This window comes from Chenopodium quinoa, unplaced genomic scaffold (genome assembly GCF_001683475.1).
Source record: "Chenopodium quinoa cultivar QQ74 unplaced genomic scaffold, ASM168347v1, whole genome shotgun sequence".
Classification (NCBI taxonomy): Eukaryota; Viridiplantae; Streptophyta; class Magnoliopsida; order Caryophyllales; family Amaranthaceae; genus Chenopodium; species Chenopodium quinoa.
In genome coordinates this window covers 128,513-145,919 of record NW_018743555.1, presented here as the reverse complement: position 1 = coordinate 145,919, position 17,407 = coordinate 128,513, and the positions used below count along the sequence as shown (strand labels likewise).

At 36.8% G+C, this 17,407-nt stretch overlaps 1 protein-coding gene across 1 annotated transcript; it reads left to right on the top strand.

Annotated features, from left to right (window-relative positions):
* Window positions 1–15,921: 15,921 nt before the first annotated feature.
* LOC110681596 lies at window positions 15,922–17,162 on the top strand. Its single transcript, XM_021857750.1, has 2 exons — window positions 15,922–16,020; window positions 16,638–17,162. The coding sequence occupies exons 1-2, from the start codon at window positions 15,922–15,924 to the stop codon at window positions 17,160–17,162; spliced, it is 624 nt and encodes a 207-aa protein (XP_021713442.1).
* The last annotated feature ends 245 nt before the right edge of the window (window positions 17,163–17,407 follow it).

Sequence of the window (17,407 nt, the reverse complement as noted above, 5' to 3'; positions counted from 1 at the left end):
AAATAAGGGTTCGGGGATGATGGTACAAATCCAACCTAAAAGAGATTGAACCTGCCCTAATAATAGGCCTCTACTTTATTCTGATCGTATTCATGTGCGCTTTTTGATAAACATGCAATCAATAGGATTAACCCTAAACCTGTTTAATCTATGTTGGTTGAATATTAATGCACAAATAAATCTATTATTGGCGATCACTTGAAATATAATCATATTAACCCTAATAAGATTATTAATTATCTTATTAAGCGTGATTACAAGTACAAATTCCCTTTAAACATGCATAAAAGGCGTGATCAAGCAATATAATAAAATAAGCATCAAGCGACATAATAAATAATAAAAATATCATGAATAATAAAATTATAATCATAATAAAATAATCATCATCAAAATAATAATAATCATAAATTATAACGATTATAATCATAATCATGTTCATGTTAATATTAAAGCATAATAATAGCAAGATCCTAGGCATTATACTAACAAGATTAATAACAAACCCTAGCATGTCACTAAGCAATAAAAATCAAATCTTTAGCCCTAACATTATACTAACAATCATAAATATTAGGAAGAATATAGGAAGCATCGCAGGAATCATATTTAATATTAAAGTTACCCTAGACATGATACTAGGAATATCATAATAACAATGTAAACATGATTTCTACATCATAATATCAATAAATCAATTAAAGTACTTACTTTGATGCCTCGTACCTCTTTCTAATAACAAAATACACACGTTAGTAACTTCAAGGAAAATAATAATCAAACAATTAAATTAAATAATTGGAATAAAGATTTGGGACCAAACCCTCAGAAATTAAACCTTTCACGTCTAGGGCGAAAGCAACTTCGAATATGGCTAGGTGTATCTAAATCTTGTGAATGCGGAATTTTGTATGTAAAAAGCAAGGTAAGGATTAAGAAAGAATTATTGATTGTAGGCGAATGCTAATTAAAACTGATTGTTGATGATAGTTCGTGAGAATTGGTGAATGATTAAGAGAGAATTAGAGAATTAATGATCGCGAATGAAAACTGATCGTAGGTGAATGAAAACGGAGTTTTTAATACGATATTTATAGAGAAAATCAGCTAAAAAGATAAATTAAACAAAACAGAGTCTGACGCATAAAAAACAGAGCTAGCGCCAACCCTGGCTAGCTGGCGCCAGACACCAACACTAGCGCCAAGCGCCAATGGCTAGCGCCAAGGCCTGGGGTAAGACGCCAAGCTTAAATTTAACGCGTTTTCGAAAATCAGATAAGTTTGCCGTACTGGAGGATAAAATCATATAATTTCCTTGAAAATGCTATTTGATTTTGATTAAAACTCTGAAAAATCAACAAAAGTCAATTTATCAATGCTAATTGAATTAGGAATGAAAAGAACCTTCTAGAAGATTCTAGAAGTCTAAAACCATTCCTAATTGCATTAGGAATGATAAATCAAATTAGGCCCTCCCCTAGATCATTGGGCCGTATATAAAGCTCAAACCGGGCCCAGTTTAGTAAATTGGTTATAACTTTCTCAATATTCATCGGAATTGGGCTTATAATATATCGTTGGAAAGGTCTTTGCAAGCCCCATCCAACTATACTACTATTGGACCAATATCATGGACCAACCAAACTGGATTGGCTGTTTTCTTAAAAATAAGTTTTCAAAAACAGAGAGAAGAGAAAATAAAATAAAACTTTCCGCAACACTAGACTTTCCACACTTTCTCTTCATTCGATTATGATTCGACGCAAAAGGTACTCATCACCGGGTTTGGTTTTGGGGAGACACAAATGGGTGTCTACAGCAGCCTACCAGCAAGAAGTAGCAAGGTCTTTCAACAAAAACGTCAGATAAAGAGTTTTCAAAGTAGGATATTGGGTCCTCAAAAAGGTATGCGTAAACACCAGGGAAGTAAATGCAGGAAAGCTAGCACCCAACTGGGAAGGACCCTATGAAATCATCAATGTAGTAGGTAACAGTGCCTACAGACTCAGGAGCATAGAAGGAAAAGAGGTGCAAAGAAGCTGGAACGCAGCACACGTAAAGCTCTATCATTTCTGAAGAGCAAAGGTACGTAGTTATCATTTCAAGTCTCTTTCATTTTTATAAAAAAAAAACAAAAACAACAGAAAAACAACAAAAACACAAAAAAAGAAGAAAAGAAAAAAACAAAAAATCTTTAACAGCCAAATGTAGCACGAAAGGTACTCTTCTTCACTTGAACTTAGTCAATTCATTTTATTTTCACTACGAGTACTGACTTTGGCATCGGAGGGCCGTTTGGGAAACCCATGGCCACCCCTCACCCAATTCTGTTTTGCAAGGATAATAACCGCATTACAATACGGAGCACGGAAAGGCATACACTATTGCAAACATCTATCCCTGTAGAACAAGTAAACGCCAACAGCAAATGCATGTAAGCATTATTACACACACACTACAACTGTAATACAACTGTAATACAAAGAAAAACACAAGTCAACACAAAATACGCATAGCATAACAAACATTAATATTACTTAGTTGCAAAATTGCAACAAAACAAGCAAATCATCCATCGCAGCAAGGCAGCACAAAAACAAAATATCCAACAACACTAAGGCAGTACAAACAAACACAACTTACAGAAAATGAAAATTGTTCAGAACAAACAGGTGACACAGGACCATTGAAACTAATTCTCCCCAATGTTATCAACAGGAACCCTCTCTTCAGCAACAGACTTTGAGTCTTCAGGGCCATCCTTAGTGTAGACACCCATTTGTGTCTCCCAAAAACCAAACCCAGTGATGAGTACCTTTCACGTCGAACCATAATCGAATGAAGCGAAAGTGTGGAAATTTTAGTGTTGCAGATAGTTTTAATTTCTTTTCTTTTATCTCTGTTTTTGAAAACTTATTTTAAAAAAACAGCCAATCCAGTTTGGTTGGTCCATTATATGGGTCCAATAATAGTGTAGATGGATGGGGCTTGACAAGAGCTTTCCAACGATATATTATAAGCCCAATTCCGATGAATATTGAGGATGTTATGGTCAATTTACTGAACTGGGCCCGGTTTGAGCCTTATGTGCGGCCCAATGATCTAGGGGAGGGCCTAATATGATTTATCATTCCTAATGCAATTAGGAATAGTTTTAGTCTTCTAGATTCTTCTAGAAGGTTTTCATTCCTAATTCAATTAGCATTGATAAATTGACTTTTGTTGACTTTTCAGAGTTTTAATTAAAATCAAAGAGCATTTTTGAGGAAAAATACGATTTTATCCTCCTGTACGGTAATTTTTATCTGATTTTAAGAAAACGCGTAATTTTCTAGATCAGCGCCAAACGCCAGCTGTAGCGCCTGGCGCTACGCTTGGCGCCTGGCGCCAACAGCCAGCGTTGGCGCTGGTTCTGTTTTCTATGCGCCAGACTCTGTTTTAATAATTTTATCTTTTTGGCTGATTTTCTCTATAGATAACGTATTAAAAACTCCGTTTTCATTCACCTACAACCAGTTTTTATCAATAATCATCCATAATCATCTACAATCTTCCTAAAGCTTATTCTCTCTTTCATTTTTCTAAACTAGCTTTTTACATACAAAATTCCGCATTCATTAGACTTAGATACACCTAGCCATATTTGAAGTTGCCTTCGCCCAAACGTTTAATTTCTGAGGGTTTGATCCCAAATCTCTCTTTCAATTATTTGATTTAATTGTTTGATTATTATTTTCCTTGAAGTTACTAACGTGTGTATTTTGTTATTAGAAAGAGATACGAGGCATCAAAGTAAGTACTTTAATGGTTTTAATTGATATTATGATGTAGAAATCATGCTTAGGTTGTTATTATGATATTCCTAGTATCATGTCTAGGTAATTTTAATATCAAGTATGATCGTTATGATGCCTTTTACCTTCTTCCTAATATTTATGATTGTTAGTATCATGTTAGGGTTAAAGATTTGATTTTTATTGCTTAGTGACATGCTAGGGTTTGTTATTAATCTTGTTAATATCATGCCTAGGATCTTGCTATTCTTATTCTTTAAAATGATTATTATTATGATTAATATGATTATTATTATGATGATTATAATTTTATTGTCATGATTATTATTATTTTATGATTATGTTGCTTGATGCTTATTTATTGTTATTGTTTGATCACACCTTTTATGCATGTTTAAAGGGAATTTATACTTGTAATCACGCTTAATAAAATATTTAATAATCTTGTTAGGTGATAAGTGTCATTTATGTCGCTATTTTTAGGAGTTTTCTAGTTAGTTTTTCATAGTTTTTCTATCTTTTTACTTGGTTTTAATAACGTTTTACTACATTTGTCATGTTTATGTGTGAAATGTCGTTATTGCTCAATTTTGGCTTTTCTTGCATATTTTGGTGGCTTATGACATTAGATTAAACTTTATTGGTTTACTCTTATGTTTAGGAACACTTGGATAAGTTCATTGCTCAAGATTGAAGAAATATAAAGCATAAAAGAACAAGTAATGAAGAAATGTGCACTTGATTTGCAAAGATCATACTTCAAACGCCTATATATTTTGATCTACAAAACATTTTGGGGCGATTCCAATTGGAGATGAAAGCTTATCTTAAGAGCTTTCCAACGACGGGTCATATGCTCAATTCCGATGTAAAACGTGGGAGATATGCTCATTTGAAGCTGAGCAGTTTGCCCAGTCCGCAGCCAGGAGCCCCGCTCCTCAAGGCCGCACGCCCGCTCCTCACAGGGTGTGCAATTTTGAAGTTTGGCAGAAGGTTTGGAGCGCCCGCTCCTGAGGGGTGCACGCCCGCTCATCTACGCGCTGCTCGACTTTTTGCGGAGCTTCCTAGGCAATTTAGTAAGGGCTATAAATAGATTTTTTGCTCATTTTAGAAGAGAGAATTCATATTTTCAGTAGTTTTAGGTTTTTATAGAGAGAAACTCTCAAATTTTGGAGAGAGAAAGTGAGAGAAACAATGGTTTTCATGGATTTTGGATAATCAAAGGAGGAATTTGATGATTTGAAGATCTCCATTTTATATCAATGAGCATTTCTTACTCTCTTCTCTCTTTATGCTTTATTAATTGCTTTGTTAATCATGTTTGAGTAGATTTCCTTCTACTAGGTGTTGAGTGAAGCTTTGTTATGGTTAATTGAGTTATTTGAGATAAATTTGATGATAATTGTGTGATTAAATTGATTGAATTGATGATGGCATGTTGTTTGTTTTAGATTGAATTGATCTCCCAAGATAGCAAACTTAATTGCATGTTAGTTCTAGTTTGACAAGGGATTGTGAATTAGAATTTATATATTTGATTGCATTTTGGGTAAATTTCTTCTATGCACCAAGTCAATGAGGGATCTAGGCTAGGAATTTGAGAGATTGCTCTTGATGGTAATTAATTCCCATTTTAATTCTTTCTTTGCATGATTGATTATCAAATCGATTCCCATTAACTTGTTAATTGTTCAAAGTGGATCTTTGCCCCTAGTAGACTTTGTAATATCTTGATCTTTATATGTGTGTTAGTGTAGTTGTAGTGTCCACTATCCATAAACCGACTTCGGCGTAGCTTAAGCATTAGATCGAGAACAATCCAACATTACCGTTCCTTGTGGTTCGACTCCGAACTTACCACTAGACTTGTTTAGGGGTTAGTTTAGGATTATAATAAATTTTGTTTGGCCATGAGGAGGTTAGTCAACGACATAATTTCCCCGCGCTCAAAATGGCGCCGTTGCCGGGGAACGGTGTCAATGCTTGATTGTTTTTGATTGCTTGAGTCTAGGTCTTTGTGTATACTTTTCTTTTTATTTTATTTTTTTAATTTTTGCTTGTTTTTGTAAAAAAAAATGGCAAGTAACTCGTTTCCTCAATATGACAATGAGCCTTTTTGTGAATATTTCAATAGACTTGAGGGATATTTGGATTTTGATTGTTGTAGTCTTTGGGAGGCTTGTGAGATTTGTTATTTTGGTTTGAATGAGCAAACTAGGGATGAAGTTGAATGCATGCATAATGGTGAATTTAGAGCATTATCAATTGATGATGCTTGGGATTTTTATGTTTGGTTTGCTTGGGATGTCTATAATAAGGGTAATCATGATTCTATTATTGATATGCAATGTGTTGATACTTCTAATATTAGCATGAATTCCCATGATTTGTTACATGATCCCTTAAGTGAACCTAAAACACATGATTTCAACTCTATTTCCTCTTTTGTTCATGATGATGAGGTACATGCTCAAGTTGATGCTAATGGTGTGTTTCAATATTCTTCATTATTTACCATGCCTTCTTGTGATGTGCTTCGTTCCCTTAATGATGAATCTCATGTGTTTGATTGTGCCCCCACTCCCCAATGTGATGTATATGCTCATGATCTTAATGTTGATTTTTCCAATCTTGGTTGTACTTCTTCTTCTCTTGTTAGCCTCAACCTTCAACACCTTTTGAATCCCTTATTGCTACTTTTGAATCTCAAATTAGGTGCATTGAGCTTGATAATGAGCTTGGGCCTAGTAATGAAATGATTCTTAATTCTATGAGAGGTCAATTAGAGATAATGAAAAAGAATGAGGAGCGTCTTGAGGAGGGAAGGAGAAGAAAAGAAGAGTTAGAAAGCCAATTGTCACCCTTGATGCTTGTTTGTGAAAAATCCCAATTTAATGTGTGTGTTGAGGATGATGATGATGATTTTGAGCAACCAAAGAGTGTGAGGATCCCATTAGTGAGCATATGAGTGATGGTGAAGGAGTTGAGAATGAAGAGAGTGTTGATTTTGAAAATCCTAACCCTTTTTCCCATCTTGATGAGTCTCAAGTGCATGATTGTGATCCTTTTATCCATGATTATTTGGATTCATTTAAGGTTATGTCTAATGTGTTTATTGAGTGTCAAATGAAAACCCATAGCCTTTTGAGTGATTTCATTAAGAATGCTTTATGGGAGAGAGATGATTTTGAAATGAATTTGCATCCATTCATGCATGGCTTTGAGATTTTAGGCTTTAAGGAAGTTGAGGGAGTTGTTGTTCATGATTGTAGTGAAGGGGATTATGTAGTTCCTCTTGGAAGTTGGATGTTTGAGGGAGATCATGATCATGAGTGTTCTTCTTTTGAGGATTCTATGATTGATTTTCATGCTCAAATTGGTGATTTGAGGAATGGTGGTGAAGAAGAGACCATTTGTAAGACCATTGCTCCTATCCCCTTCTCTCATGTCCCTTTTTCAAGGAATTTCAACCATATCCCCTACACTCCTATATCCCTTCCTTCCTTTGTTAATGAGCCTATTGGGGACCCCCTTGCCTATGAAGATTTTTATGTCCCTCATTCGTCTTCAATTGAGGAAAATGGTGATTTTGCCACCCAAAAAGATTTTTGTGAAGAGAGTTTGCCTTTCTATTCTTTTTCTGATTTTCTTGAATTTTCTTTTGATTCTTCTTCTTCTTGGAAACTCCCTCTTCACCTTCTTTTGCGTGCACTAATCTTGGTGCATGCCCTTCTTATATCATTTGCTTACTTGTTATCTTATGAGATGTGTAGTAGTGCATTTGACAAGCTCTTGCGATCGTTGCAATATTATTTACTAGAGCGGTCAAGCTTGGACCTTAAGCAAGCCTTTCTCGGGAAGTAACCCGTGTTTTAATTCTTTCATTTTCTTTTCTTTTTAGAATAGATTTTCTCTCATGGAAATGTTTGTGTGCCTTTTTCTAGGTACATAACTTGATATACTTTGGTGCATTGATTTGGATCAAGAATCAAGGAAGTTTGGCACCACAATTGCTATCATATGGAAAACAAGATTCAATTCTTGAGAAGAGTGGCTTTAAAAATTTTAATTGGGTCATTTGCGGGTATATACACCCACCTAAAATCAGGTAATATCTTTCCTTGCTCTTTCTCCATTGGTTGATACCTAAAGTGGCTTTGAAACAGGAGATATGTTGGGTTGTTGGATTGATCTCCTTGTTTTCCCCTCCCATGGATTATTTGATTTATGTTTGAGCATGTTGTCTCATTCAAGCTTGGGGGAGGGTATTCTATCATATTTGTTAGATTTTGATTCATATATATTCCATGCACATTTGTATATGCTTTTCCATTTTCTATGTCTTGAAAATCACAAAAAGAGTTTTGTTTCTATCAAGGCAAATTTGCAATGTATTTTCTTTTGTTCTTGCTTTGGACATAATACTTTTGGAATTGTATTCTTGAATGTCTTTCTTCCTAAATTTTAGAGGTGTGCACGGTTTGAGAATGTGTTAGGTTGACTCTAGGATATGGTATGCTAAGGTAGTTGGCTAAGAACTTTGGGACCATGAAGCTCTAGTTCACTTGCTTGTGGTAAGATGGAGTTGCTCTCTATAGTGGATATGAAATCAAGAGTTAGTTATTGCTATCCCTAGTGATGTATAATTGTTCTAGCCTTCATCATACTTTGTTGAGCGGCATATTTGGATCCTTGACTATTGCATTCTCATATCTAGAACTTGACTTTTAGCTCCCAAGATCGCGACTGAGCCACTTTAGGGGATGACAAAGACATTTCTCTTTTTATAGGATTAATTTTCAATTTTGGATTTGGTTTGCAATTGCCCCTATTACTAGCCCATTTGAGCCATATACATTCTTTTCTCTAACCTTAATACAAGCCTTCCAGCCTTGGTTTCACTTTAAATCCTACCTTTAGTTTGTGAAGCAATTTTGTTTCGGAGCTTGTTTTATTGTTTATGGTGCAAGTTTAGAATTAAAAGTTCATTTGCAAAGCAAGTATGTGTTGTATATAATTTTTTGCATAAAACCAAATACATTTTGAGAAAAAGCCGTCCAAAGTTAAAAGAGGCAAGGACATTTAAAAAAAAAAAAAAAAAAAAAAAAAAAAAAAAAAAAAAAAAAAAAAAAAAAAAAAAAATTGGAAAAAGGAATTATTGAAAAAAAAAGTAAAGAAGAATGTAAAGCACAAAAAAAAAAAGGGTTTTGTTATTGTTGTTCTCCCTGTTTTTGTTATTTTGTGTTAAATAAGCTTGGGGGAAAGTTATTTAATAAGCATACTTGGCACTTTTGTTTTGGAATCGTTTGGATCTTGTGGAAGAAGTTCCACCCGTGCTTCACATAGGTTTACCACCAATTTCAAGAGTTCTCCACACCTTTACTCTCCTAGCTTATATGTTAATACCTTGAAAGTCCTTTTGATCCTAGAGGGTTAAGTCATTCAATGATGGCGGGAAATAGGAATCAAGCCTATAGAGCGAGTTTGCATAGCCAAGATGTCGGGTAACCTTCTCAATGTTTTTAATTTCTTATTTATTTTCCGGTTTCTTCGTGGAATCATGAGAAGCTAACTTGAAAGTGGATTTGAAACTAGTAGAGAGAACGTGGTTTGATTGGTTGAAACAAAAGGTGGAATGTGTTTCCTTTAGTTCTCTATGCTTAGCATATGTTATGTTTCAATCAACCTTGGACATCTTAGAACGTGCATACCTTTATTATTTTAGAAAGATTGACATTCATTAGTGTTTGTTCCATCATAAAAGTCCACTCTAGAACGCTAGTAACTTTTCTCTTACTTCGATTTATTTTATTTTATTTATTTATTGCCTTGCCTTGATTTTTGTCAAGAGTTATGGGTTAAACTCTTAGGACACCCTTACGAGAGCTTACTCGTCCTCTAGAGCAATCTAAGGGTTTAAAGTTCTTGATGCATACGCTAAATGTATTCGTGATTCCTACGAAAGTGAGTTAGTGTATATTCTTTCCCTTCTAGTTTTCTTTGTATAAAATGCATCACATTCCCTTGTGTTTCTTTTGTTTTGCTCGAGGGCGAGCAAAAGTTAAGCTTGGGGGAATTTGATAAGTGTCATTTATGTCGCTATTTTTAGGAGTTTTCTAGTTAGTTTTTCATAGTTTTACTATCTTTTTACTTGATTTTAATAACGTTTTACTACATTTGTCATGTTTATGTGTGAAATGTCGTTATTGCTCAATTTTGGCTTTTCTTGCATATTTTGGTGGCTTATGACATTAGATTAAACTTTATTGGTTTACTCTTATGTTTAGGAACACTTGGATAAGTTCATTGCTCAAGATTGAAGAAATATAAAGCATAAAAGAACAAGTAATGAAGAAATGTGCACTTGATTTGCAAAGATCATACTTCAAACGCCTATATATTTTGATCTACAAAACATTTTGGGGCGATTCCAATTGGAGATGAAAGCTTATCTTGAGAGCTTTCCAACGACGGGTCATATGCTCAATTCCGATGTAAAACGTGGGAGATATGCTCATTTGAAGCTGAGCAGTTTGCCCAGTCCGCAGCCAGGAGCCCCGCTCCTCAAGGCCGCACGCCCGCTCCTCACAGGGTGTGCAATTTTGAAGTTTGGCAGAAGGTTTGGAGCGCCCGCTCCTGAGGGGTGCACGCCCGCTCATCTACGCGCTGCTCGACTTTTTGCGGAGCTTCCTAGGCAATTTAGTAAGGGCTATAAATAGATTTTTTGCTCATTTTAGAAGAGAGAATTCATATTTTCAGTAGTTTTAGGTTTTTATAGAGAGAAACTCTCAAATTTTGGAGAGAGAAAGTGAGAGAAACAATGGTTTTCATGGATTTTGGATAATCAAAGGAGGAATTTGATGATTTGAAGATCTCCATTTTATATCAATGAGCATTTCTTACTCTCTTCTCTCTTTATGCTTTATTAATTGCTTTGTTAATCATGTTTGAGTAGATTTCCTTCTACAAGGTGTTGAGTGAAGCTTTGTTATGGTTAATTGAGTTATTTGAGATAAATTTGATGATAATTGTGTGATTAAATTGATTGAATTGATGATGGCATGTTGTTTGTTTTAGATTGGATTGATCTCCCAAGATAGCAAACTTAATTGCATGTTAGTTCTAGTTTGACAAGGGATTGTGAATTAGAATTTATATATTTGATTGCATTTTGGGTAAATTTCTTCTATGCAGCAAGTCAATGAGGGATCTAGGCTAGGAATTTGAGAGATTGCTCTTGATGGTAATTAATTCCCATTTTAATTCTTTCTTTGCATGATTGATTATCAAATCGATTCCCATTAACTTGTTAATTGTTCAAAGTGGATCTTTGCCCCTAGTAGACTTTGTAATATCTTGATCTTTATATGTGTGTTAGTGTAGTTGTAGTGTCCACTATCCATAAACCGACTTCGGCGTAGCTTAAGCATTAGATCGAGAACAATCCAACATTACCGTTCCTTGTGGTTCGACTCCGAACTTACCACTAGACTTGTTTAGGGGTTAGTTTAGGATTATAATAAATTTTGTTTGGCCGTGAGGAGGTTAGTCAACGACATAATTTCCCCGCGCTCATTAGGGTTAATATAATTATAATTCAAGTGATCGCCAATAATAGATTTATTTGTGCATTATATTCAACCAACAAAGATAAACAGGTTTAGGGTTAATCCTATTGATTGCATGTTAATCAGAAAGCGCACATGAATACGATCAGAATAAAGTAGAGGCCTATTATTAGGTCAGGTTCAATCTGTTTTAGGTTGGATTTGTACCTTTATCCCCGAAACCATATTTGGTTCAAGACCTTATGGAGTTGACGATCTCTTGGATCGTTAAGGGGTGTAACCTTCACCCTGTGAACGGTTTACAAGTTCTTAAAACTTGTTGGCGACTCTTTTGCTCTATCTTCTTTCCATTTGGACGCCACCGTACTTTAGTGTATGATCACAGTAGGGTTCAAGAAAGGGGATTAACGCTTGAAATTTATTCCCTACAGTTAACATCCTCGTTCATGGGAGAGTTGACTTCCTCATCATCATAGCTCAACAGTAATGTGCCAGGAGCAGTAGTCCCTGCAGGAAAGGTCTTCTCAAAAGCAGACTTCTCAACAGCATAGTCCCACGCTTCATGCTTTCCCTGCTGATAGTCCTCCATCATCTCCAAGCGTGCCTTCCCAAAGTAATAGCTAGCCGCATCAAGAGAGTCATTAGCAGCATCCTTCAAAGTACTCTTCAACCCATCCCGCTCAGCAAGGCATTCCTTGTGTTTGGTCCTTTCAGCTTTCAGAGCGTCAGTAGGAGCTTTGTACTTATCAGCAAGGGCATCACGCTTCTTATTCATGACATCATAAGCCCGAGTGAACTCTGAAACCTTGTTCAAAACACCTAAACACGATTGAAAACTCTGCAATAGCACACAGCAAAGTCAGGACGACACATCTAGATATTCAATATTGTTGATTTTTTTAAGGAAGTATACTATACCTGAAAGGACTGCGCAACAGCCTCTTGAGAAAGGTCAGCAAAAGTCTATGAGGACTGGCGCTCCTTAAAGGCCGGGAAGAGCAAATTACCCACACGAGGGGCTAAGGAGTCATAAGAAAGTTGACAGCATCAACATTAGTAGGAATCTCCAATCTTCTCTTAAGATTGTTGCGAGGTGAAGGTGGAGGAGGAGCACTCCTTAGAGGAATCACGTTAGCCAGGGCAAGGACATCTTCTGGACCCTTAGAAGAAGCCTGCGATCTAATGCAACCCAGGATGGAGGAAGAACTAAGCAAATCATGAGATCTCAACGACCTAGAGGTATCTACAAAGCATACAACACATTCAGCAGATGTCCAACAAGGCAAAAGCAAACAAAAAAGATGACATTCCCAACAAAAGGGCAGTACCAAAGAGCAACACAGCAATACAACAAGCAGGACAACACAATAACAATATAGTAGTACATAAAAAAGGAAAACGTACCTTGAGACATAGTTGGGGCAGCCTTCTGATCAGAATATGAATCGTCCAAAGTCTCAATCTGGACAACCGCTTCAGGCTGCATCAATTTGATAAAAGACCTCTCGTTCGCACTCAGTTCTTACAACTTATCAATAAGAGATGGAGATTGAGAATTCTGCTTCAGTTTACTCACTACAGCCATCAAGCAAATAAGCCCAAATCAACAAAGAAGGAAAATAACACAAAGAAAACAAGAAAATAAAATACCTTCAGCTTTAACAGTGTCAATAAAAAAATCACAATAATCACCCAACGAGTCAATCCTCAAAAAGAAAAACTTGTGGTACCAATTCTTGTCAAACGCCTTCTCCAAATTTGTCAACAAAGGACCAACACCATCTTTCAAACGGAGTCCAACTCGACCCTTTCCACTGGTCCTAATAGTGTAAGGATAACACAAATCCCTTACATCAAGCTCTATACCTAATTTTGCACTTAGCAAATCGAGAATTCTCAAAACCCTCCAAGTTTGGGCAATAATTGACAAGGTGAAAACCTAACCCTAGGCAGAAATTGACGAATAAGGGGAGAGAAAGGAAAAGTATGCCCAATCATAAAGGGATACTCGAAGAAACACACCCAACCAAGGGCAGTTCAATCAGCCCTCTCCCTAGAAGATGGGATTTTCACCACAACTCCATCAGGAAATTGCGCAACAGTAGCGATTCTCTGAACATCCTCCTTCGTCACATGAGAAAGGTAGACATCTTTAGCAGGGAAGACGCTCTGTGTAGGAAAGGTCGGCTTCTTCACACCCTCATCAACCCCAGCAAACACTACTCTCACAGCGTCACCCATCGCAAAACACAAGATAAACAAAGAAGTAAAAAACAGAAAAGAACAGAGAAGAGAGAGAAAATACCTGAGGAAAATTCAAAATTGGGACAAAAAGTAAAATGATTTGATGCAAGCCTCCACACCCAATAAATACTGGCAAGAGAAATAAACCGCCTCTTCACGATTATCAAGACACTTGCCTTAAAATTGCCACCACGTTCCTTATTTTTGTTAACCATTGAAATAACTTCCAAAATTCAAAAATTCTCCAACGCCTTCCTTTAGGTAATTTTCACCTTCAATACTTGAACATAAAAATTAGGGGCAATTGTTGGGCATGTATCAATAAACAACCCAACACATTTAAGGCACCAGTCCAAGATCAAGAGACACACCAAATCAGGCAAAACGGCTTTATTGGGGCAAACAAGGAAAGCAAGATCAAGAATATCAATCACGAAGATACTTGCTAAGAATACACCTACTGCACAGGGAAACAAGATAAAGTCATGCAAGATCTTCCGTGGTCAAATATATTCGATATCTTTGTAACCCTAGTGGCTCCTAGGTATAAATAGCAAAATCAGACAATATAACATTCATTTACGCTCGCACATACCTCAATACACTACTACAAAAAAGGCCTTAGAGAACTGTTAGAATAGGCTTTATAGATCGCCTTAGGGGCGTTCTTCTGCTATAGAGAAGGGGTCATTTAGGCGATTTATATAATAACAAATAGAGAACTGTTGTTAGTCACAACCGTTCTCTTTTCCCTTCTTAAATTCGTACACCAAGGAAGGAATAAATAACGGTTTAGGCCATTTAACCGTTGTATATTGAATTACAATAGAGAACGGTTAAAGTTAGATAGCAGTTCTTAAATGTTTTTTTTTTTTAAAAAAAATCTGGCCATAATTATTCGAATTACCCTTTTACGTAATTTATACTTCGTATTGTATTAATCTGGTATTTTAATAATTTATATTATTTTTGTATTTCATTTTAGACCTGTATTTGTTGTATTCTTGTTTTGTATCTTGTACATTTATCCAAAATAAATTCTATCTAACGTTCCCTCTAGAGTAGTTCTCTTGGGAGGATTTTGCCCTAGCAGTTGCTGGGTTTTGATTCTTTAATTCTCAAAGGTTTTTTTTTTTCTTCTTCGTTTGTGTTTTTGATTTTTGTCCTGTTTTTTTTCCTTTCATAATGGGTGATAATTCTCCCAATCATGAAATTACTGATGATGAATGTAGAGATGAAGGCGAATGACAGTTGGACACTGAGGACGATGATGAATCTAAGGTTGCGTTGGGGGTTGTGGGGAAAGTCTGGACGGAAAGAAGTATCAATAGCAATGCCCTAATTGCATCTATGAAACGCATCTGGAATCCAAAGTATGGACTGGAGGAGAACAGTATCGGTAAGAACACCTTTTTCTTCCAATTTTATCACTGGAAGGATAAAGAATTTGTTATGGAAGCCCGTCCATGGCACTTTTATCGCCATACTTTAGCCCTATGTGATGTACAGGGAGATAAAAAAACCTTCTGAAACTCCCCTATACCAATCACCCTTTTGGATTAGGGTTTATGATCTCCCGTTTGCTGGAAGCAGTAATGAAGCAAATGCTCGAACAATTGGTGATAACGTAGGCACTTACTTGACCATGGATAAATTGGATATCGTGGGTATCAACAAGTCCCTACGAATCCAAACTATGATCGACCTTCGAAAGCCCCAGGTAAAAGAGGTTAGGCTAAAGATGAGGGGTGGAGAGAAAAAAACTTTTGAGGTGAAATATGAAAAGCTTCCCCTGATTTTCTATGTGTGTGGTAAGCTTGGACATGGGGAGAAGGATTGCGATGATGCTATACATGTTGAAAATCCAAAGAGATTGTTAAATGAGAACCTCAGAGCATCTCCCTGGCAGTCAAACAAGGGTGATACAAGTGACAAGGGGGCTGAAGGCAGTAGTTGTGCAAGACGTCTTTTCTTTAAAAAAGGGAGTCAGACTATCAACAAAGAAGCCGAAAAGCAAGTGTCCCTAATGCAGAAAAAATTGCAAGAAGTAGCAATAATGCAAAGTGGGGAGCAAAGTAAGGCAACCGAGGCTCCTATTGGGATCACTGCAGCTGTGCAACATGAAGGGGTTATGACAGAATCAGAAGCAGTTTTGACCCCTGGACAGTTGCTTTCTTCTGCTTTAACTGCCCATGACAGTGATGGTGGGGGAACCCCCTACACGTGAGCTAAGGAAAGTCAACATTGTTACAAGAAGTTACCCACTTGAATCCAAAGTTGAGAGCGATCGAGGCAAGAGGAAGAATGCTATGGAAATGGACAAACTGACTGAAGAATACACTGGAGGGGATGTAGAAAATGAGAGAGTTGTAAAGAGAAAGGGGAATGATTTTCACATAATGACGGTAGCGGAGGTTGCCTTGCAGCCCTGCGAACAGCAATGATAGGCCTTACTTGGAACTACCGGGGGTTGGGGAGCCCCCGGGCAGAGAATGCGCTTAAGGGCGTAGTAACCATCGAACATCCCCACTTTGTCTTCCTCTCGGAGACAAAGTTAAAAGGTACAGAGTGGGAGAGTATAAAAAGAAAGCTGAATTTTGAGCACTTTGTATGTGTTGATTGTAGTGGTGAAGGAAGGCATAGGAGTGGTGGTTTGGCCATGTTTTAGAAGGACGAGTTGGATCTTACTTTGGTCACATCTTCTCTGAACCATATGGACTTCAACTTAACAAACGATGATGGTTCAACATGGCACTTAACAGGCATTTATGGTTATCCTGATGAAAGTAGGAGGAAAGAAACGTGGAAGCTCATAGAAAGGTTGGGTGAGGACAATGTGATGCCCTAGCTATGCTTTGGTGACTTTAACTATACTCTCATGCATAGTGAAAAAATTGGTTGCAACCCAAAGAATCAGAATGAGATTGATGGTTTCCGTAATGCTATGATTAAATGTAACCTTCGTGATTTGCATTTTTCTGGGTCGTATTTCACTTGGAGCAATAATCGGGCTGACATAGATAACATATAGGAGAGGTTGGACAAGTTCGTAGCTACAGACGAATGGATTGATCTCTACCCTTGCTCTAAGGTTGAGCACTTACCTCGACGTCGCTCTGATCATGTACCACTAAAAATCACCATTCAGGCTCAGCTATTAGTAAACCGTGGCAGAAGAAATAGGAGGAGGAGCTTCAAAATTGAAAAAGAATGGCTTCGTGATGATGAATGTGGAAATATAATCTCCGATGCGTGGAACTTGGACCCAAGTTGTGATGCTAAACAAAAAATTGCAGCATGTTCTTCGAAACTTCGGTCATGTAGTTCAAAAAAGTCTACTTACTTTAAAAAAGAAATTAGTTCTCACAGGGATTTAATGGCTGCTCTTATGAATCTGCCTCCAACCGAGAGAAACATTGCGGAGATGAGAAAGATTGATTCGGAATTAGATGAACTCGAAGGAAGAGAGGAAGCATACTGGGCTCAGAGAAGTCGCCAAGATTGGCTTCGAGAGGGCGATAAAAATACTAATTTCTTTCATAAGAAGGAAAAATAGAGGCGACAAAGGAACACTGTTAAAGGCGTCTATGATGATGGGGGAACATGGAGAAAAGATGAAAAGGAGATTGAAGTAGTTTTCGAGAGTTATTTCCAGTCTTTGTTCAATTTGGATGGGGAGAATGAAATGCAACCGGTTTTGGATGCTGTAGAGAACCGTGTCACTGCCGACATGAATACCATGCTTTCTGAACCTTATACAAGAGATGAGATCACTTGTGCACTCAAGCAGATGCATCCCAC